Here is a 22,043-nt window from a genome sequence, read left to right as displayed (position 1 = left end):
CTATGAGTACCTTCATAGATTGAGTTAGTGGATTATATTTAACAGTCCCTTTAACCTTAAGTTAACAGGGTAAGATTATTAAACAGGCGATACCACTAAAATGTATATAGAAATTATTATATACACGGTATGCAAATATTTACTCTACAGTTTACTGTTTAAAATTTGTTTTTAATTTAGTTTTACCGAAAAATTTATTGTTTTATGTTTATTGGTGTTACAATGAAGCACTACTCGGTTATGTTCAAATTATTTTTTTATTTGAAGTTTTAATCAATGTTTTTACCTTTGTCGAGTAGCCATTCATCAACTACTCGACCAAGCCGATATGGAATTCGCTGTCTAGCAATCGCCAGGCGCTCGTTATCATTGTTTCCTTTAAAGTTTAAAGAGACATTTCATTGGTTAAAATCTGTAAGGTCAAAGGTTAAAAGTTAATACTTAAAGCTTGAGCTATACAGTTGCCACATGATTATTATTTTTTTTGGAAAAAATTTGGAATGTTTTAAAAAGCTCTACCTAGAACATTTCATGGTTCAGACTCGCCATTCATTCATTTATTTTATTTTAGCAAACAAAATTATTCCTATGTTAATTGAAAATTAGAAATCTGCATTTGAGCTAGGTTATTAAAACTTAAGTTATAGACAGACCCCAAAAAAACAAATTTAAACATCAAACACTAGCTTTACAAAAAGAATGTTCATTGACCTCAGGGTTTTGTCTTTTTTTTGTTTGTTTGTTTGTTTTGATGTTTCTTATTAACTAGTTAAAACAGGTTCAGGTGAAACAGGTTTAATTTTGCAAAATACCTCTTGCTCCAACCTCTTACTCCGGGTTAGTCATTTAAAGAAGAAGAACATTACAACGCTTAACCATCGTCAAGGACACACTTACGTCTGAGATCTAGAAAGCGATCTGACATAATTTATATCCTAGTCAGGAAAAAATACATTTTTAAAATTCTCTAGCTTCCAAATCAATTAATTCCAAAGGCTTCAAATATACTGAACAGGTAGCAGAAGGAAAACAAGAACAAGAACACATCAGGTTATTAACTGCTTGGATATCATTGTGGAATGTAAAGAATCAGTTTCCTCATAGATCATCAAGGCTTTGACAAAAGTAACACCAGAAACGATGGTTTAAATGTAAATAGAAATCTTGATAGCGAAAAGGTTAGTCACACTGAACCACACAACCTAATGTGTATCTACTCAGAAATACTTTTGATTGAAGCTAAGACTGCAATCCTATTCACACGTATCCAGGAGTAAGTCCCACTGAAAACAATGGCACTTACATCTGAGTAGAGATGCGTAGGATTGCACGGTTAAGTCAGACCAAAAATCCAATGGACAAGAGAGTTGTTAAGTTGTGCTGATTTCAGAGGGAATTAACCTTAACTCTTTAGAATGGGGTCCTTGAAGTGCACAGATATTATAAACATTCCCATTACTTTATAAGCTGTGATGCACAAACCACTTGAGGTCACTGAATCTGTGTCAGGCTTTTTTATGCTTTACGTTTTACAGAGAAGATTAAGCCAGAGGTTTGGTGGCACTGACGATATGAGAGAGGGGTAGTCATGGATGCCAGCAGGAAACAGGTCAATGATGCTTATTCCTCCACAAGTTGAATGTGCAGTTTGATTCTCTGCTTTACATTAATGATAGGTGAGAATACTTCTTTCAAAAAGCTCTTAAAATGGTTGGAGGCATCAGCATTCCTGAATATCAGTTGCTGGAAACCACAGGAGGAAAGACTGTTCTTGAGCTCAAATCCTCCTCGTGGTTTTCCCACAGCATCTGGTTGATCAATGTGAGAAGAGGATGCTGGACTTAATGGGCCATTGGTCTGATCCAGCAGGCTCTTATTATGTTCAGGTTCTGGCAAAAAAATATGTCATGCCTGGTTCACCCAGGAACAAACATGGAAGCTTTCTGAGAATACAACCTCATAGAGGCAATGTCATGTGGCAGACAGTTTTTGAAAAGCAGTTATGGCTGAGTTGATATTTGCTCCTCCATTTGCAGATGACCAACACAGTGAAGCATTCTGGGAGGTTTTCTTTTTAGGATGCTTGCCTATGCTAGCAGTGGTTCTTCTGTATCTCCTACTACCTAGGAATGAAATCACATGATAGTGTTGTAGCAACATTTCCGGTGGGATCTGGGTGGGTGTGGCAGCTACCAGCAATGGGCCACCAGGAGATGCTGTGCTGTTCCAAAATGGCGGCATGAATGAAAAATGGGGAGCTGGTGACAACATAAGCTTGTTCTCAACCCTTCTTCACCATGTAGACCTTTTGACTCAGCTGTAGAAGAAACTCCCTCTGTGCTTCTGGAGATTTTTAACTATTCCATCCTCAACTCTCTTCCCTCCCCAGTCATTTGCAACTCTGAAGAGAACATGAATTAACTGGCACCAGACATACACTCACCATTCATTATGTGGAGCAGCTTCTGTATTCTTCAGAAGTGGTTACCAGTTCTGAACCTTACATGATGCAAGACAAGGGCCTGGGAAAACTGACCCCAAAGAGAGGACCAACAGCCCTAGTAGAAACTTTTCTTCCCCATGTCTAGTCTCAACCTGATTTGGAACCTCTAACCATTCTTCTCTGTCACTGAAGTCCCACACTGGTCACTCTCAATCAAATTCGAAATGGTTTAGAAATACGCATGCAAATCATACACAGTTAAAATCCACTTTATTCTGTCGTTCTATTTCTTGAACTGGCCTTCTGACTTGTAGAAGGAAAAATGCAAAATTCCTTCTCCCGACTTTGAAAGTTTATAGATTTTGAGCACAGTGTGGTTTCGGTAAATCTGAATCTAATCATCGGTGTTTTATTTACTTCTAAAGGTCTCTTTCAGAAACTATTCCTGCTAAAACTCTATGCTTTGTGGGAGTTTAGGAACTTCAGTGGCTTCCTATAAGATTCGAAAATCTGCAAATTACATTTCATTCCGTCTACCGCAATCTTGCACCACTGGGAGCTAAAAAGCTAATGGAAAGTGCAGAAATTGCCAGTTGATTTGTAAAGGTCACACACATATAATAATTTTTGATTACTTTGACTCATCTCTCAAAAGAGTATGTGTGAGGAAATTGTGTCCGGATTGTAACACAAAGAAGTTTATTCAGGTTCTCGCAGCTGATTATACCAATGGTAAAGCTTTGGGGGGAAAAGAATCATACAGGTTTTTTTAAAAGCGCATATGCATAATCCATGCCATGGATATGCAGCCCAATATTCACAGAGGGACTGAATAGATGGCGTGCTTCTTCCTCCATCAGCGCACATGAGAAGCACATTGACATCATCCAGAGTGGGAGTCTTCACATCTCCTGTCTTCGCATCGATTCATCCACCTCCAGCCCAGGGCGTTGGTCATGGCATCAGCCAATTGTGCCAGCCTGTTGAATTATTACTTACTATTATTATTTATTAAATGATGCCAAAAGAATGTGCTCCAGCTCTCCGTGCTCTTTTCTCAAACTTTCCATGCACCAGAAAGTCTCTGCTCCTGTCAGCTATCCCTTTTTAAGGTATTCTGTCAGGCATAAATACCTGACTCTTGGCAAGGTCCAGTCAGCACATATGGAGAGGTAGCAAGGACCAAAAACAGAGAGGAAGGAGGCCAGCAGACACAGGAATCCCTAGCAATTTCCTTCAATAGTTAGTTGCTCAGACTGAGGGACGGGTAATGATTCTGACACTTTAGAACCACCTGAAGTATGTGATGGGCTGGGTCTCTTCCTTTCTGCTGTGTGCATGGTATCTTGGCTCCATGCAGTTCCTCCCCTAAAGTAGCTAACCCAATGGAGCACAAAGTATCGAATTGATTTCTTCTTCTTCTTTAAATATATATTTTATTAAAGATTTCTTGGTTTACAGAAGTATTATGGAATTGGTTTCTGACTCTCAGAGCTCCTGGTCTGAACCCATGGCAATCTACAGCATCCTTAACCCCAGAATCGACACTCTTCACATCAAGCCTACATGCAATTTCAAAATCTTGGGTTCACTTTTCTGACGAACCACAGGGAATTTGCAAAAGAAGTCTGCTTGTTGCTATAAGATGCCTCTGTTGGCAGTTGGTGCACACTTAGGCTTTAGTACACATCTGAAACTCTTGCTCCTCTCAGCTTCGCTCCTCTCCTGTTGACGAGGATGACTGGCGTATGTCAGAATTTGCTTCTTCTATTGTGTCTGCGAAAACCAAGTGCTGTGCAAAGTCACTTGTAGAGCAAAGCTGAAGAAATCAAGGAGTCAAGGGGAATGATTGTGGCACAAGCCAGACCTGGGGGAGGTGGGGTCACTTCCATTAGAGAAACCTCCTGTGCTATCCTTCCTGCATATATCCTGACGTTATGAAGCTCAGAGCATAGGAACAGAAGCCTCACCTGCAGAAGATTAGGAGAAATAGAGCTGTGTGCCATCAGCATACTAATAACAATGCACACCAAAAAGCCATATGACCCCACTCAACTGTTTCATGTGGAGGTTCAGCAGTCTAGAAGACAGAACCAACCCCTGTGGGACCCCACACTGGAAAACCCACGAGGCTGAGCAAGGCAGTTTAAGAACCACCTTCTGGACCCAGGCATCCAAGCAGGAATGAAACCACTGAAATGTGGTGCCCCCAATACCCAACTCAGACAGTCTCCCCAGAAGGATACCATGACGGATGGTATCAAAAGCTGTTAAGCTATCAAGGAGGGTGAATGGAGTCACACTCCTCCATTTCTCTCCTCACACAGGTCCATATCAAAACCAGACCTGAATCCCAGTTGAAATGGATCTTCAAAAGCTGTCTCCTCTAAGAACTGGATCTGGTTGGCAAACACCTTCTCAAGAACTTTGGCCAGAAAGGGAATCACTTCCTTCAGGCAACCTGGGACCACTCCTTCTTGAAGAGAAGCATTAGTTACCTCCCTGGCTCATCCAGCTATCTTCTCTCTGCCAGATTTTATAAGCCAGGAGAGGCAAAGGTACAAGCAGTTGCATGAACCTGACCTTGCCTGGTCCTCAAACTGCAGCAGCTGAACTCCATCCAACAACATCAAAGAAGACAGCACTCCAGACATCTCACCAGGATCATTAGCACCAATGATGAAGTCCAAAACTTGTTAGCAAACCTTTAGCTAAATAGCTCTGCAGGACAGCAACCCAAGGATTCAATGAAGGTGGAGAGGTAAGTTTTACTTATTTGCCACCTTCGCTGAATGGGCTTGAGCCCGTGCATATACCAGTATGTGCTTACATTTGTTGGGAGTTTTCCTTCACCTGTGCTCAAGTCAGATCCCTTCATTGCTCTGAGCTCCAAGGGCATAACAACAAAGTTTTCTAAACATTGCCAGTTGGAAGAGGATGTTCAGGTGTCATTGGGCCAGTCTGGGTCAACTCTGCACTACAGAGATTGACCAGGGCTTTGACTGAAGAGCATGGAAACAAAACAAAACAAAAAAACTCCCCAGAACCTTCTGAAAACCAATTGGATCCATTAGTCTCTGAAAGAGGACCATCTTAACCCCCCACACCTATTTTTCTGTCTCAGTTTGCATTGCTGTGAATACTGCTACCAATCCTGTGTTGCCTTTGGGCGTGTTTCTGTTACATTTTATCCCCCCCCCCCCCCCCGTAGAGAGACAACTGTTTTTAAAAGGTAATGGAAGGCGTTAGTGATGACAGTGGCTTGTGGTGTGTGAGTATCTATTGTCCCACAATGAAGTCCGGATGAACCAGAGCAGCGCACGGAAACGCTGTTTCCCGCCGGAGCAGTACCTATTTATCTACTTGCATTTTGACGTGCTTTCGAACTGCTAGGTTGGCAGGAGCAGGGACCGAGCAACGGGAGCTCATCCCGTCACGGGGATTCAAACCGCCGACCTTCTGATCGGCAAGTCCTAGGCTCTGTGGTTTAACCCACAGCGCCACCCGCGTCTCTTCATCATGACTCATTGCCATCCATTAATTTGTCAAATACTCTTTTAAAGCCATCTAGTTTGGTGGCCGACTGATATTCTCAAAGCAAACTGATAACTCAGAGGTAGTGATAGATCTCAGAGGAACAACGACCAGCGAGAAAAGGGAAGCCTTTCCCCCCTCCTGTGGTGGAAGTTCCCTCCTCACGAGAAGGTTCTTTGTGAAACAAAGGAGGCCATTTGCTCTCCAAATCTGCACACTGGGAGCAACTCCTGCCTCTTTCCTGTACCCCTTCTTCAAGTCTGGGGTGTTGCGTTTTCCTGTGCCTGTCTGCAGCCTTCTCCTCCTCTTTATTGCCTCCATTTGTCTTGTTTTGATTCAGAGCCTTTTCCGCGGCTGCAATCAATAATTAAAGGTAAAAGTATCCTTCCCCAACTCAATTCTCCTCCCTTAGTAATAAGGCAGCAGCCTCCACGCAGCACCGAGTGGCTTAGATGGAGAGACTGCTGTGTTATATCAGGAAGAAGCAAGAGAAGATAAAAAAGCAACAAGGAGGTGATAAAAAAAGCCTTTGGCTGTTAAATTAAAGGTCATATTATGCTATCATGCCTACCAGAAATATATTAAAAAGGGGCCTTTTATAGTAATGGTGAAACATTTAGCTAGTTGATACTATACTGTGAAAGCTGAAATGGGCATCAAAAGGCGATTATATTATTCAGGTGTAAGAATGAGGTGTAAAATGGAGGATTGCAGGATCTATAACCCTCTGCTGTGCTTCAGTCCAAAGAGCCATGTTCCTTTGGGGCAAGCTTCTGGGGGCCACATGACAATGATGTGCAGGGCCTGAAGAAGAAGAAAAAAGGATGCGGAACAATGGATGTAAAATGTCACCTTTGTTCACCAGGAGAAGCAAGAGGCATGATCAGAGTTGAAGGAAACATTCCAGCCAGGTGAAAACATGTGTGAAGCAGGGTCGGAAGGGGGCAGGGATGGGCGAGGGGTGAATATTTTTGATGTAATTCCCCCCGCCCTTGGTTTTAAGAAATGCATGGGTTCTGCTTCTGAGTCTGTTGTTTTGTTTTTGCAAAGATGCCTTGAGTCACCTGTGGTGAGAGAAGGGTCCCTCCAAACTCTACAATTTAATAATAATAATAATAGATAAATATTTAAATGTTAATTTATACATGAGCATTCACACACCAGCAAATTAATGCAGAAATGAGAGGGTCTCAGAAATAAATGCATGTGAGACTGGCAAGTTGTGGCAAATAGACTGATTCCTTCTGCCTCATTCTGACACTACTGAGACCTCGCTTCAGATCTACGTGGCCAGTTCTGCATGCAAACATTCCCCACGGCAAACATAGCTCCTCCCCATCTGCACAGGGGCTCAGCAGAGTCGCAGTGAGCTTAAGCATAGCAGCCCCATTGATTCTCAATTCAGAAAGGAAAGAGGAAGGTCATTCTCTGGGCAAAGCAGGGCAAATCAAAATAATAACAATGTTAAAAGGGAAAAGAGCCAAAGGGGCCAGCGCTGATGGAAAATGGCATTTAAGAGATAAAAATCTGTTCTCTGTCAGCAGCAGAGCCAAAGAAGTAGCCCTTGGCCACAGAAAGCTTTAGACTCTCAGCTGCGTCTAACAGTGGCATTTCAATTTGTGTATTTTATGCCTCGCAGATATTTGACTATAAAAGAGTAATATGTTTCAAATTGAAAGGTTTAAACTTGTACATTCAGGGTTCTTTGTTTCTTTCTTTCATGCTTTTGGCAAGGCAGGGCCACAGAAAACCATAAATTGCAGATGCAAAAGCTCAGCGAGATAAAAATCGCAGAAGCACTTGGGCACCGCACTTCCACAAGGAACAGCTCACAACGCAGTAGCGAAAGAGCCACGAAGACCCCCTAAACCAGTGTTCCCCAACCTTGGGCCTCCAGCTGTTTTTGGACTACAGTTCCCATCATCCTTGACCACTGGTCTTGCTAGCGAGGGATGATGGGAGTTGTAGTCCAAAAACAGCTGGAGGCCCAAGGTTGGGGAACACTGCCCTAAACCACCCCAGTTTTATGGACTTTTATCAGGAAGAGCAACAGCTACTGGATGAACGAGTGAGTGCCAGGAAGTCATTTGCTGATGCAATATCATATGTTAAAATTACATCCTGCCTCCCACAAACTTAGATGGCCTTCAGGGAACATGAGATGAATTCATGGAGGAGTCCATGGCTACTAGATGTCACAGACTGGTTGGGCACAGAGGAATGGTGAGAGGAACCAGCTGGGGAACCCTCAAGGGAAGAAAGCTCAAAGCCCGAGAATTGGTGGTGGAACCATGAATTGGCAGTGGAACTATGAGTGGTCAGAGGGAGAAGACTAGGAGGTGTTGGAAGCTGAAGAGGTAGCAGGGCTTAGTGTGCAGGGAGAGTCTGTGGCAGAAGCAGAAGAGGATAGAGGCCAAGGGGCAGAAGTGAGTGGCTGCTGAAGAGTTGCAGGTGTCTCCTGCTCCTGCTGCAACAAGCTTCCCTACACCCAGTGTGGTGTAGAGTTTAAGAGCGGTAGACTCGTAATCTGGTGAACTGGGTTCGTGTCTCCGCTTCTCCACATGCAGCTGCTGGGTGACCTTGGGCCAGTCACACTTCTCTGAAGTCTCTCAGCCCCACTCACCTCACAAAGTGTTTGTTGTGGGGGAGGAAGGGAAAGGAGAATGTTAGCTGCTTTGAGACTCCTTCAGGTAGTGATAAAGCAGGATATCAAATCCAAACTCTTCTTCTTCCCTCCCCACTGGTCTCCCAGAACCAGGAGAGGCATGAAGAGGGCAGAGGAGAAGTTAGATTCACACAGGGCAGATTGCTTGGGGAAACCCTTGCATAGGAGGGGTCTTGGGCAGCTGCGGGGAAGCAGGGACCTTCAGTCTCAGCAATGACTTCATGGGGGCAAGACCTGCTGGAGATGAGTTGCTGTGCTCATTAGGCCTGACCCTTCTGGGCAGCTCCTATTTTTGCCAATAACTCCAACTTGCTTGGTGTAATTTATGGTTGGCTCGCTGCTGTCATTAGCTTCCCATAGGTATTTGGTTGGCCACTGTGAGAACAGGATGTTGGACTAGATGGGCCACTGGCCTGATCCAAAAGGGTATTACTACGTTATTATGTAGCATATTGTCCTAGACAATCCACTACCATCCCCTAAAGTAGGAGCTGAATGCCCACTCCCATCATCCCTGACCACTGGTCATGTTTCCTGGGGCTGATGCTAGTTGGAGTGGGGCTACTTTTGAAGGTGACCCAGAAACTATAACTAATCCAGAATGCAACAGCTGGACGGGTGACTGGGAGTGGCTGCTGAGACCATTTAACACCGGTCCTGAAAGACTTACACTGGCTCCCAGTACGTTTCCGAGCACAATTCAAAGTGTTGGTGCTGACCTTTAAAGCCCTAAATGGCCTCATCCCAGTATACCTGAAGGAGCGTCTCCACCCCCATCACTCAGCCCAGACACTGAGGTCCAATGCCAAGGACTTCCTGGCGGTTCCCTCACTGCAAGAAGTGAAGTTACAGGGAACCAGGCAGAGGTCCTTCTCGGTGGTGGCGCTCACCCTGTGGAACGCCCTCCCACCAGATGTCAAGGAAATAAACAACTATCTGACTTTTAGAAGACATCTGAAGGCAGCCCTGTTTAGTTTTTAATGTTTGACATTTTAACACTTTTTATTATTATTACTAATATTCTGTTGGGAGCCTCCCAGAGTGGCTGGGGAAACCCAGCCAGATGGGCCGGGTATAAACAAATTATTGTTATTATTATTATTATTGAGTCCAGCAACATTTCGAAAGCACCAGTTGGGGGAAAACTATCCCACAGCTCAAGTCGATTCTTTCCCATCCATTCCTCCTATGTTTTCTGTTCCTTTGTTTTCTCTTCCCCCCTCTCTCTTACACACACACACACACACACACACACACACACACACACAACCGCCCCTGACACCGAGCTGCTTCTTTTCTCCTGCGAGAAACCCATTTACAACTGCACACCCCATTATTCAGGACACAAGCGGCAACTCCTTTGTTATACTTAACAATTTTTTAAAGAGGGAAATGGATAATCTTTCAAAGAAAACAGCTCCTCTGACACAATTTGCAAATCCACTCTCTCTCAGGAAACTACTTGACCTTTCCCACAATAGATTGGAACACAAGAAATTGCGTGAGGATATTGCGGCCGTCGCAGATTTACAGGGTTTTTTTCTTCTTCCCTTTTTCCAGGTGGCTTCATTAACGGAGTCGCACGCGCCCGAAATGAATGCATTATTAAAATGAGCTGCATTGCGCTCTTTAAATATTAGCAAAATAAAAGCCGCTTTATTTTGAAAATGCAGGCTGCCAAGGATGATAAAGCGCGGAGCTTACAAGCCAGCCCTGAAAGAGACAGCCCTTCAAAGCTAAATGCTGGAAGGATAGCAATGCAATATTGATGATTTCCCCCGCTTAATAAACTTATAGGATTCGCAGAACGATCTGTATCCTATTATCGATCCCCAGGCAAAACTCCAGGAGAAGTTACTGGCAACGGGTCAATAGAGGGGAAGGTAAACAGGCAGCTGTTCCTCCCGCTCTTCTTGATGGAAATGAATGCGTGCAAGAGTCATTTCCTCGCCTGAAATATGGCGCACCAACGAGGAACACCGCGGCATACAGATCAATATTCAGAGGCCAGAATATGCACAGCCAATTATGATCAGAAACATTCGGAATGGATTGTTAGCAGGGAACGAAGCCTGCAGCCATATCCCTGGAATGAAACCTCCAAACACTGCTGCGCCTAATGGCCTGATGCTTGAAATGTGATTTATAAATAAATAAATAAAAGGCATCCATGCTGCACGTGGCCCTGATAAACCTTTTCTTTCCAGAGCCTCCTTCTTTCTCATCTGTTACTGACAGCGGAACTGCACCGAGGGAACAGGTTCAGTTGTTCCAGGTTTGTACCCCAAACTGGGGAGTTCTCAATCTCTGCTTTAAGACATTGGCAGTAAAGTGGTGTTCTGGATCCCATAAGTGGAACATTTATTGATGGGCCCCAATAACAGTATTGACACACTGCACTCTCCCATATACCAGGGAAGTTCACTGCAATATAGCATTAAAAGCAGTGCAGCACAATATTCAGGCCCGTCAGCATAAAAAAAGGTCTTCGAGAGACGGCTGAAAGTCAAAGCGCGAGGGTGCCTGCTGCATCTCTGCTGGAAGAACATTGCACAGCTTGGGACCAGTGCCACTAAATGCCTCATAGGCCTTTGTAACATAGGAGACAACTGAGGTCGTATGCACACCATATATTATTAACCTGTCATTTTTATTATTTCATTTGTATCCCCACCATTCCTCTGAGAAGCTCAAGGTGGCTCACATAGCCCTCCTCCACCCCACCTGATCTGGAAACCAAGCCTTATGAGTTGGGTATGTCCAGCCTGGAAGAGACTGAGAGGAGATATGCTAGTCATTTTCAAATATACAAAGGGCTGTCACTAAACTATGGCTCTTTCATTGTTGTTTTTTTGGGGGGGGGAGTACAGTGACAATTCGGTTTCCATTTTCCTCAGAATTCTCAGATATCCCAATTTCAGCTGTTATGGAATCTCCCAATTTTAATTTTAATTTTCTGAAAACAGGACGAACAAGCTAGGACGAAACACAGACTATGAATCCTTTGTGACGCCTTAAAACAGTAGCCCAAATAAATCTTAAAAGGCATCACAGGGATTGTGTCCTGACAGGCAAGATATGGCATCTTCCTGCATTGACATGATTACTGTACTTTGCCCGGCTCAAGATAATTCCCCTCTGGAAAGGTCAGATATGTTCAGCAATATTTTCCTTAAACCAGTAAAATAAAGATACAGAGAGTGCCACAGCAGGACAACAATCAGGAGTCTAGGCAGAGGGGAAACAGCATTGCTTTGTACGAAAGGCTTCAATCTACAACTGTTGAAAATCCTTTCCTCGTGTTTTACATCCAAGGAGATGCTATCAAGGCTACGCAGGTGGGAGATGCAAAGCTGAGTCATTCATGAGGGTAATGAGACTGTTGGATGAAATATTGTAACGGGAAATTTAACCACCAAAAGGGGAGGGGGAGGGGGAAAGGAAGCTAAAATTACCTCCCCCCTGGAGCATCTTGCCATTCTAGAACTGAGATTGAAGTGGAGGGTGAGGTAAACAGAGAGGCAGGAGTTGCTTCTTCCACAGATTTTCCAAGAGGGTGTTGCCCAGCTGCCCGCCATATCCACAGCTTTCACCTCAATCTTTCTTCTAAGCATTCCCTTCCCTGCAAGCGCTGCCACAGCCATTCTGGATATTGCCTTCCTAACCTTGTGAGCCTGGGATTTGTACTGCCAAGCGCTCCTGCTCAGGTTGAGGGAGCTTCCAAATGGTACTTGATTCTTGAGGTGGGATGGAGAAAGGCCCGGAATGGCCATCTGGCAACTTGGGCAAATGCAAAAGGGGCCAGTATACTAGATTTTATTATATTTTTTTTTAAAAAAAAGTCCCAAAAATGTGATGGTGTGTGAACATTGGCAGCAAGAAATTGCCCAGTGGTGTCTCCATCCACCAGAGGCACAGGGGAGGTTTTCCCTAAGTCAGATCTGGGAAGAGGAGAGAGACAGAAGCAGAGGACAGAGGTGAAAGATCACCTGGCTTTTGTTTTGGTGTGGCATTGGAAGAACATGGTTGTCTGTCTTCTCTTCCTCTCTTTGATTGGCAGGTTGGTCTCACCTTGCCCTAGCAGTTGGATTAGGGTGGGAGGGACCTGTCCCTCATCTGGGCAGGTGGCATCTGGCTTCCAGTTAGAGAAAGGGAGGCATGCAAGAAGGGAGCAGCTGGCTTGCAGAGTTCGAACAATGCCGGGCTTCCAAACAAGGTGGAGGGGACAGCAGGGGGAGGGGACTGATCCAGCGCAGCAAAAATAGATTTATTGACCCCTGACCTAGAAGCCTTCCCATCTCCCACAAGACTAAAAGGTGAGGGGATGAATGAGTGTGGCATTCAGTAGTGATCAGGACTGGCCCAAGGAAAGGCAAGCAGCCATGCTTGTGACTAACTAGTGAAATAATAATAATAATAATAATAATAATAATAATAATAATAATAATTTATGCCCCACCCATCTGGCTGGGCTTCCCCAGCCACTCTGGGCAGCTTCCAACAAAATATTAAAATACCGTAATGCATCAAACATTAAAAGCTTCCCTAAACAGGGCTGCCTTCAGATGTCTTCTAAAAGTCTGGTAGTTTTTGTTCTCTTTGACATCTGGTGGGAGGGTGTTCCACAGGGCGGGTGCCACTACCGAGAAGGCCCTCTGCCTGGTTTCCTGTAACTTGGCTTCTCGCAGTGAGGGAACGGCCAGAAGGCCTTCAGTGCTGGACCTCAGTGTCCGGGTAGAATGATGTGGGTGGAGACACTCCTTCAGATATACTGGACTGAGGCCCTTTAGGGCTTTAAAGGTCAGCACCAACACTTTGAATTGTGCTCGGAAATGATGGAATAATGCCTGGAAGAGAAGGGGATCATTCCCTGCTCACACCAGGAGCTCTGGGGTAGATAGATAATCACAACTACTGTAACACATCAAACACATTCTTAAAGAGGTATTGTTCTTAATGCATGCGCAAACACACAATAAACACAGAAGAATAATTTGACATACTGTTTGAATCTGGACTGCTGTGCCCTCATTGATGGCGCCAATTTTTGGTCCCTGCCTATCACTGTATGGGCACAGGATGCTAAGGGCTTGTGTGCAGCGGCAGGGGAAAAAATCACAAAATAGAAACAAACAGACCCCACCCACCCACAAAGATTTATCAGTGGGGTTGAAAGAAAGAGGCTCACATTGAGAATGGGTGTAAGAAAGAGATTAATATCTTCTCAGAGACCTGAATTATTTAGGTTGTGCCTCTCTCCCTCCCCCCCTCTCTCTTTTTTTATCCAGAGCAGACATGAGTGTCACTTTTTCCATTTCCAGTATGAATTATAGTACTTTTTCTGAATTAGGGAGCTAAACAGAAGTTCTTGTCCTGAAGACATGAAGTCCTATTGCACTGTCACAACTCACAACACTGGCAAATATATATATATAGAGAGAGAGAGAGAGAGAGAGAGAGAGAGAAATGTGATCATTTTTTTAAAAAGCCTTATGGCCCAGGGATATCTCAGAACACAATGTCATTACACAGAAATTAATTTTGTTTTTTGTTTGTTTCTTTCATATTTGGGATGGCAAATTGTCTGGCTCAAAGGCTCAAGCCAGCATTGAATTTATGCTGCCTTTCGAAGGGCCCTGGTCTCAGAGCTACCTCAGGGCTGCTCTAGGAGTTAATGGAAATGCAATGCATCACCGGTACGATGAGACTGAAAGAGTTAGGAGAAATAAGAAGAAATGCTGGATTCGGCATCCTGTGAGAAACTCACAGGCAGGATTTGAGCACAAGAGCAACTTTCCCCTGCTGTGGCTTACAGCAACTGGTATTCAGGAGCACTGCTGCCATCTGGCTAGTAGCTCTCAATAGCCCTCTCCTCCATGAACTGGTCTTATCCTCTTTTAAACCCATCCAAGTTGGTGGCCATTGCTGTCTCCTGTGGCAATGAGTTCCATAGTTTAACTATGCACGGTGTGAAGCGGGACTCGTGAGCACTGCATATATTGGCTGGCATACTGAATGGTGCTCAACACAAGCTCCATTGCCCAGTCAAAAAAATCTAGGGCAGAACTGAAGGGGCACATTTTGGATGAAGAATGTTGGGTGTGGTGTTGTATTCTGCAGAGGCACTGGGCAACACTTCCCATGATTCCTCATCTTTGGCCATGCTTCCTGGGTCTGATTGGAGTTATAGTCCCCATCATCTTTAGGCACCAGATAGGGGGAGGCTGGTGTAAGCTGCTGAATTGAGGACTACGGCAGAGGAGCCTAGGTGTGCCTCTCAGACACTTATTGGCTTGGTCTCTGTGGTGTTCATCCTGCTCCTCTTCAACCCAGTCAGAACAAGTGACCTGAGGAGCCAATGAGGGCTTGGCTGGCTCTACAGAACTGACACTCTGACTTGGATTCTCAGTCTGAGTCAGCTGTCCCACTGAGTAGAAGGTAAAAGTAAAGGACCCCTGGATGGTTAAGTCCGGTCAAAGGCAACTATGGGGTGTGGCACTAATCTCGCTTTCAGGCCGAGGGAGTTGGCGTTTGCTCACAGACCGCTTTCTGGGTCATGTGGCCAGCATGACTAAACCACATCTGGCGCAACAGGACACAGTGACAAGTGCCAGAGCGCACAGAAGCACCGTTTACCTTCCTGCTGCAGTGGTACCTATTTATCTACTTGCACTGGTGTGCTTTCGAACTGCTAGCTTGGCAGGAGCTGGGACAGAGCAATAGGAGCTCACCCCATTGTGGGGATTTGAACTGCCAATCTTCCGATCAGCAAGCCCACTATGACTGTGTTTGCATATCTATATTACTTAGACCAGTGTGGGATGCCAGTTATATGTATCTTTTGTAACCCATCTGTGTCCACAGTGCCTGCTCAACTGGAATTGACACTTTTACAGGTGCCATATAATACCCACACCACATTTGTAAGAACGAGGTTGTTTAGTGTGGCATCACTGACACTTGGGAACTCCCTGCTTATTGATAGAAAAAGGGAAGGCGCTTTCCTGATATTTTCTTTTTGGTGCCTGCTGGATAGGACAAGCCTATCCAGATGTTTAGAAAGTTTGCATGAGTTTCCATTTCTTTTATCCTACTCTGTTATGATCGAAACTTTCTGTATGTTTTAAATTATAGTTGTAAATTTTTTTAGTGGTGATTCATTGCTTTATCTTCTTCCTTTTTAAAAAAAACAGCTTTGAGGTTTTGTTCTACAATCAAGCAGTATATAATGAAATAAACAAATAAGATAACTGATACGATGACAATGATAATGATTAAAGGCAAAATATCTATCGAAGTGAAATATTTCCAAAGCAGTGGCGTGCCATTGGTGTGTGGTTGCTGCAATGCAACAGTGATACTGACATTGGAAGTATGGCAATCATTAGTTCAGCTGTAAACCACCTGTGTTTTCAATGAGCATGTAGTGAATATATAATCTCTAGATTCTCCAAGGCACAGTGCCTCTGAGTGCTGGTTGACAGGGAGAAAACAATAAAGGTAAAGGTAAAGGGACCCCTGACCATTAGGTCCAGTCGTGACCGACTCTGGGGTTGCGGCGCTCATTTCGCTTTATTGGCTGAGGGAGCTGGCATACAGCTTCCGGGTCATGTGGCCAGCATAACTAAGCCACTTCTGGCGAACCAGAGCAGCACACGGAAATGCTGTTTACCTTCCCGCCGGAGCGGTACCTACCGTATTTTTCGCTCTATAAGACGCACCAGACCATAAGACGCACCTAGTTTTTGGAGGAGGAAAAAAAAATAAAATTCTGAATCTCAGAAGCCAGAACAGCAAGAGGGATCACTGAGCAGTGAAAGCAGCAATCCCTCTTGCTGTTCTGGCTTCTGGGATAGCTGAACAGCCTGCATTCGCTCCATAAGACGCACACACATTTCCCCTTACTTTTTAGGAGGGAAAAAGAGAGTCCTATAGAGCAAAAAATACGGTATTTATCTACTTGCACTTTGACGTGCTTTTGAACTGCTAGGTTGGCAGGAGCAGGGACCGAGCAACGGGAGCTCACCCCGTTGCGGGGATTCGAACCACCGACCTTCTGAATGGCAAGTCCTAGGCTCTGTGATTTAACCCACAGTGCCACCCACATCCCGGAGAAAACAATAAGAGATAGCTAATGCAGACCTTACAAGCACCCCTATTTTCCAGGGACAGTCCCGAATTTACAAAAGCACACCCCGGTTTCTGATTTGATCCTGGAATGTCCTGCTTTTCCTTAAAGGTAAAGGGGCCCCTTTTCCTTAGGACATCCCTGTTTTCATCAGACAAATGATGGATGGTATGGAGTTATGTGACCTCCGAGCCAAGGAGAAAAGTAAGTATACAACCTTTAGAAGACATCTGAAGGCAGCTCTGTATAGCGAAGTTTTTTTTTTTAATGTTTAATGTTTTATTATGTTTTTATATATTTTGGAAGCCACCCAAAGTGGCTGGGGAAACCCAGTCAGATGGGCAGGGAACAAAGAATAAAATTATCAATATTGCTATTAATATTATTGAATAAAACACCCCGATTTTCATTGGAGAAATGTTGGAGGGTATGCTTTTGCCCCCAATCCCCGTTTATGAGTTTTCTAAGAGGCTTCTGTTTGGTCACTGCAAAGATACTGGAATAAATGGGCCTTTATAGTCTGGTATGAAGTTAATGGGACGCAGGTGGCACTGTGGGTTAAAGCCTCAGCGCCTAGGACTTGCCGATCGAAAGGTCGGCGGTTCGAATCCCTGCGGCGGGGTGCGCTCCCGCTGCTCGGTCCCAGTGCCTGCCAACCTAGCAGTTCGAAAGCACCTCCGGGTGCAAGTAGATAAATAGGGACCGCTTACCAGCGGGAAGGTAAACGGCGTTTCCGTGTGCGGCTCTGGTTCGCCAGATGCAGCGATGTCACGCTGGCCACGTGACCCAGAAGTGTCTTCGGACAGCGCTGGCCCCTGGCCTCTTGAGTGAGATGGGCGCACAACCCCAGAGTCTGTCAAGACTGGCCCGTACGGGCAGGGGTACCTTTACCTTTACCTTTATGAAGTTAATAAATGAACAAAACTTTGCTCTTTGCGGTTATAAATATATAATGTTTCCCAGCCGTGGCTCTGTCATCTCTCAGGTCAGCAGTTCAAGGCACCCTTTGGGCTTGATGCCTAACAAGATGCCATCTTGTTCTCTAAAAAGAGAATCGCTGCTATTCATCTCACCCCTTTTTTCCCATTACAAGGGAGTCTTCATGCAGAAGAGCAGTCAAACGCACAGCCTGTCTCCCACCTGCAATCTAAAATATTACAATCTCAAGAGGGCTCTGAGACATGCTTCCCCCTCAGCCCCGAATATTTGGAAACTGCTCGAAGATTCTTCAAGTTCTTAAAACTGTGTTCTTCTGTTCTTGTATTTACCAAGTTTTGTTATGAATCTTTTAAAAGGACTCTGCATTTTCTAAATGCTTTATAGCAGATCTGGGAGCGCCGCTACTCATTTGACATTTCCCTGCCTCTTACAAAGAAGCAGCATTATGTCATTTTTTTTTTAACCAAAGGAGGCGGAATCTGTCAGCGGCAGAGCAATGGCGAGCACACGGCACATTTTATTAAAATCTGAATTTAATTACAGAATCTGTTGCATCTCAGAAGCGATAAGCCTCTGCTTTTTACCAGGTTCTCCAAGATGAAAAAGGGAAAGATGTGAAAGAAAGGAGGGGAAAGCCCACAGCTACAAAACCGGGGGGGTGGGTGGGGTGGGGAGCAAATGCCTGTCTCCCCTGACTTAAAGAAACATTATATAGCATTATCAGACAGAAGAAAGCTGATAAGTTGTCAAATCAAACATAAATAAAGACACTGACTTAAGAAACTTTAATAAAGCCCATTGATAAGAAGGGACTGTAAGTCACTCCTTGGTAAGAAAAAAGATGGAGACAAGCCTGTAGGGTGGAAAGATTTGAAAACCTTTGAAGGTGTATCATTTTTAATGGAAGACAAGATAGCAAAGGAAGGTTGAGAAGGTGCAAAGCGGCCAGTTACTTCTTCAAGGCTGTAAAACCTTGGCCAAAGTGGTCTTCCCCAATGTTGCTGCAAAGTATTTTGGGTAGGTGGGCTTTGTACAAATGTTTGCTCCACTACTGGTGTTTATTACATACTTGCTGGTCTCAATATTTAAACTAAAAAGAAGTTTATTTTATCCAGAAGCAACCAGAGCGAGGGCAGGAATCACTGCCCTAACTCTGATTCCGCTTAAACATTATTGTGTACCCAAATATCTTGGCTATGTAGTACATGGAAGGAGTGACTGGGATGTGCTTTCTTGAAAATCTCCTCTCCAAAATACCCATAGGGCAGAGTCAATACTCAGCTCAGAAACAGAACTGAAAGGGGCGGGGCCTGCTCATCCCCACTGAAGATTTGCAAATGAGTTTAATTTGCACAAGGTGTCACTAGCTCTTATTGGTGAAGAATTTTGATTTCTACAGCGAAGCATACTGATGATAAATTCCAGAAGTTGCAATACTGATGGTACTGTGGATGGCATTCAACACTAGTCCTGCTCACAAGTAGACCCATTGTAATTAATGGACATGACTCACTAAAGTTTATTAATTTCAGTGGGTCGGCTCTGAGCAGGATTTACTTGAATGCAACCCAAGGAAAGCAGAACTGAAGGCGTAAAATACACAAAACACCTTTTTGACAATATGTTTCTCATACGTTTCCAAATTAAAAATTGTACACCTGTAACAAAAGGTTTTGAAATGGTAAGCAGGTGAAGAAGTCTGCTTGCCTCAGCAGAGAATTAATCAGGTTTGCTATTGCAGGAAGCTTAGATGATAAACGCCTAATTTCTTCAGTGTCTGTGAAGGAGGGATCAGCTGTACAGTTCAAATGAAGAGGCGTCTTAATTAACCTGCTGATCTTGCTTATTCTTAATTAAACCCAGAAGCAGGTAGGGGAGATAAGTTAAAACACCATGGCAACAAGTGACTTTAAAAAAAACCAGGCATAGAAAACTAGAGCCAAAATGAACTACGGGCACACAAATGGATGTGAATCTTACTAGAGGAACATCTGCAAGGCATAATTTGGTTTTAAAATATGTTGGTGAGAGGCGGTTTGGTGTAGGAGTTAAAGCATTGCACTAGGACCTGGGAGACCAGAGTAGTAGTAGTAGTTGTAGTAGTAATAATAATAATAATAATAATAATAATAATAATAATAATAATTTTATTATTTATACCCTGCCCATCTGGCTGGGTTTCCCCAGCCACTCTGGGAGGCCTGCAGAAAAATATAAAAACATAATAAAACGTCAAATGTTAAAAACTTCCTGATACAGGGCTGCCTTCAGATGTCTTCTAACAGTTGTATAGTTCTTTATCTCCTTGACATCTAATGGGAGAGCGCTCCACAGGTAGGGTGCCACTGCCGAGAAGGCCCTCTGCCTGGTTCCCTGTAATTTCACTTCTCGCAGTGAGGGAACGGCAAGAAAACCCTCCTTCAAGTATACTGTGCTGAGGCCGTTTAGAGCTTCAAAGTGTTGGTACTGTCCTTGGAAATGTATTGGGAGCCAGTGAAGACCCTTTAGGACCAGTGTTATATGGTCCCGGTGGCTACTCCCAGTCACCAGGCTAGCTGTTGCATTCTGGATTAGTTGTAGTTTCCAGGTTACCTTCAAAGGTAGTCCCATGTAGAACACATTGCAGTAGTCCAAGCGGGAGATAACCAGAGCATGCACCATTCTGGCGAGACAGTCCGTGGGTAGATAGGGTCTCAGCCTGCGTACCAGATGGAGCTGGTAAACAGCTGCCCTGGACACAGAATTGACCTGTGCCTCCATGGACAGCTGTGAGTCCAAAATGTCTTCCAGACTGCACACCTGGTTACCCCATTCAGGACCAGGGCGTCCCCCACACCTGCCTGCCCCCTGTTCCCCAAAAACAGCACTTCTGTCTTGTCAGGATTCAACCCCAATCTGTTAACCACCATTCATCCTCGAAGCACCTCCAGACACACAGGGTATTCTACAACTTTACTGGTTCCGATTTAAAGGAGAGATAGGGACCAAAAAGACAACAAAACTAAACAGTTTTATATACTCAGAAAAAAGCAAACATACAAATTTTGAGTGAGGAAAGCATCTTATAAAGTAGTGCACATGTCTCAAAAGAGAAAATAATTCCACAGGATTTTATTTTATTTTATTTTTGTATTCCCCTCCCCCCCCCAATCATTTTTTTTTTCCATTATGAAAAGGGAAGAGGAAGTCCATGGTTGGGTACAGGAACTCCTGTCCTCAGTATTTTTCATCCTTCCCCGCTCCCCTCAGATTTTCTATTCTCAACAGACTTCAAAGAGGTATTTTTACTCTAAGGGAGCAATGGTGATTTTCAACATCCCTTCAACTACAGATAATTCTAGAGACAAGAGATTATTATTCCATTGTGCCCTTTCAGTTGCATCCCAAGAGTTCAACAATTCTGGATTCCCTACAGCTACAGTGTTCTTTGATAGCAGAGATGTGGCTTAGGAGCAAGGACTTTAATGGAAAGTGAGTTAGAGCTAGTCCACTATAGTCAGTCCATGGAAGAAAGGCAGCAGACTGTGGAGAGTAATAGGTGAAAAGGACTGGGGAGGGAGCAGGTGCAGGTCAACAGCAAGGATAGAATTCAGGGCATCAGTAGATGGTGCTCTGTCGTGTTCACTGCTATTTAAAGGTGCATGCTGTAAATCTGGGGTGCCATCCAGAAGTTGCTAGGCTGTGACTCCCATGGCTAATGGTCACAGATGATCAGGCTTGTAGTCCAGCAAAGTCGGGGGGCACAGCATTGGGGCCCCCTACTGTAAACAGTGGAATGCAGGTCAGTGGCTTTGTGCATATCATGCACACACACACACACACACACACACACACACACACACACCATAAAGGGAAGTGAGATAGGGAATATGGAATTTGAGAAAGAGAGGTATTAATTTATTTTTTATACCCCGCCCATCTGGCTGAGTTTCCCCAGCCACTCTGGGCAGCTCCCAATCAAGTGTAAAAAACAAAACAGCATTAAATATTAAAAACTTCCCTAAACAGGGCTGCCTTCAGATGTCTTTTAAAGATAGGATAGCTGCTTATTTCCTTCACATCTGAAGGGAGGGGATTCCACAGGGTGGGCGCCATTACCGAGAAGGCCCTCTCTCTGGTTCCCTGTAACCTCACTTCTCGCAATGAGGGAAGCGCCAGAAGGCCCTGGATGCTGGATCTCAGTGTCTGGGCTGAGCGATGGGGGTGAAGATTCTCCTTCAGGTATACAGGACCGAGGCCGTTTAGGGCTTTAAAGGTCAGCACCAACACTTTGAATTGTGCTCAGAAATGTACTGGGAGCCAATGCAGATCTCTCAGGACCGGTGTTATGTGGT

At 44.4% G+C, this 22,043-nt stretch overlaps 1 protein-coding gene across 33 annotated transcripts in view; it reads right to left on the bottom strand.

The window, feature by feature from the left end:
- The window catches only part of NRXN1 (neurexin 1), a 981,700-nt gene that overhangs the window by 117,660 nt on the left and 841,997 nt on the right, over positions 1-22,043 (bottom strand). For 20 of the 33 annotated variants that reach the window (XM_081903670.1, XM_081903681.1, XM_081903702.1 and 17 more), the window contains one exon: positions 287-376. The exons of the other annotated variants lie outside the window; for them this stretch is intronic. In XM_081903670.1, coding sequence (XP_081759796.1) covers positions 287-376 — 90 coding nt within the window. The remainder of the gene's footprint in view (positions 1-286; positions 377-22,043) is intronic. 33 annotated transcript variants of the gene reach the window in all.

This window comes from Podarcis melisellensis (genome assembly GCF_964234715.1).
Source record: "Podarcis melisellensis genome assembly, chromosome: 3".
Lineage (NCBI taxonomy): Eukaryota > Metazoa > Chordata > Lepidosauria > Squamata > Lacertidae > Podarcis > Podarcis melisellensis.
This window is presented reverse-complemented; position numbering and strand designations above follow the sequence as displayed.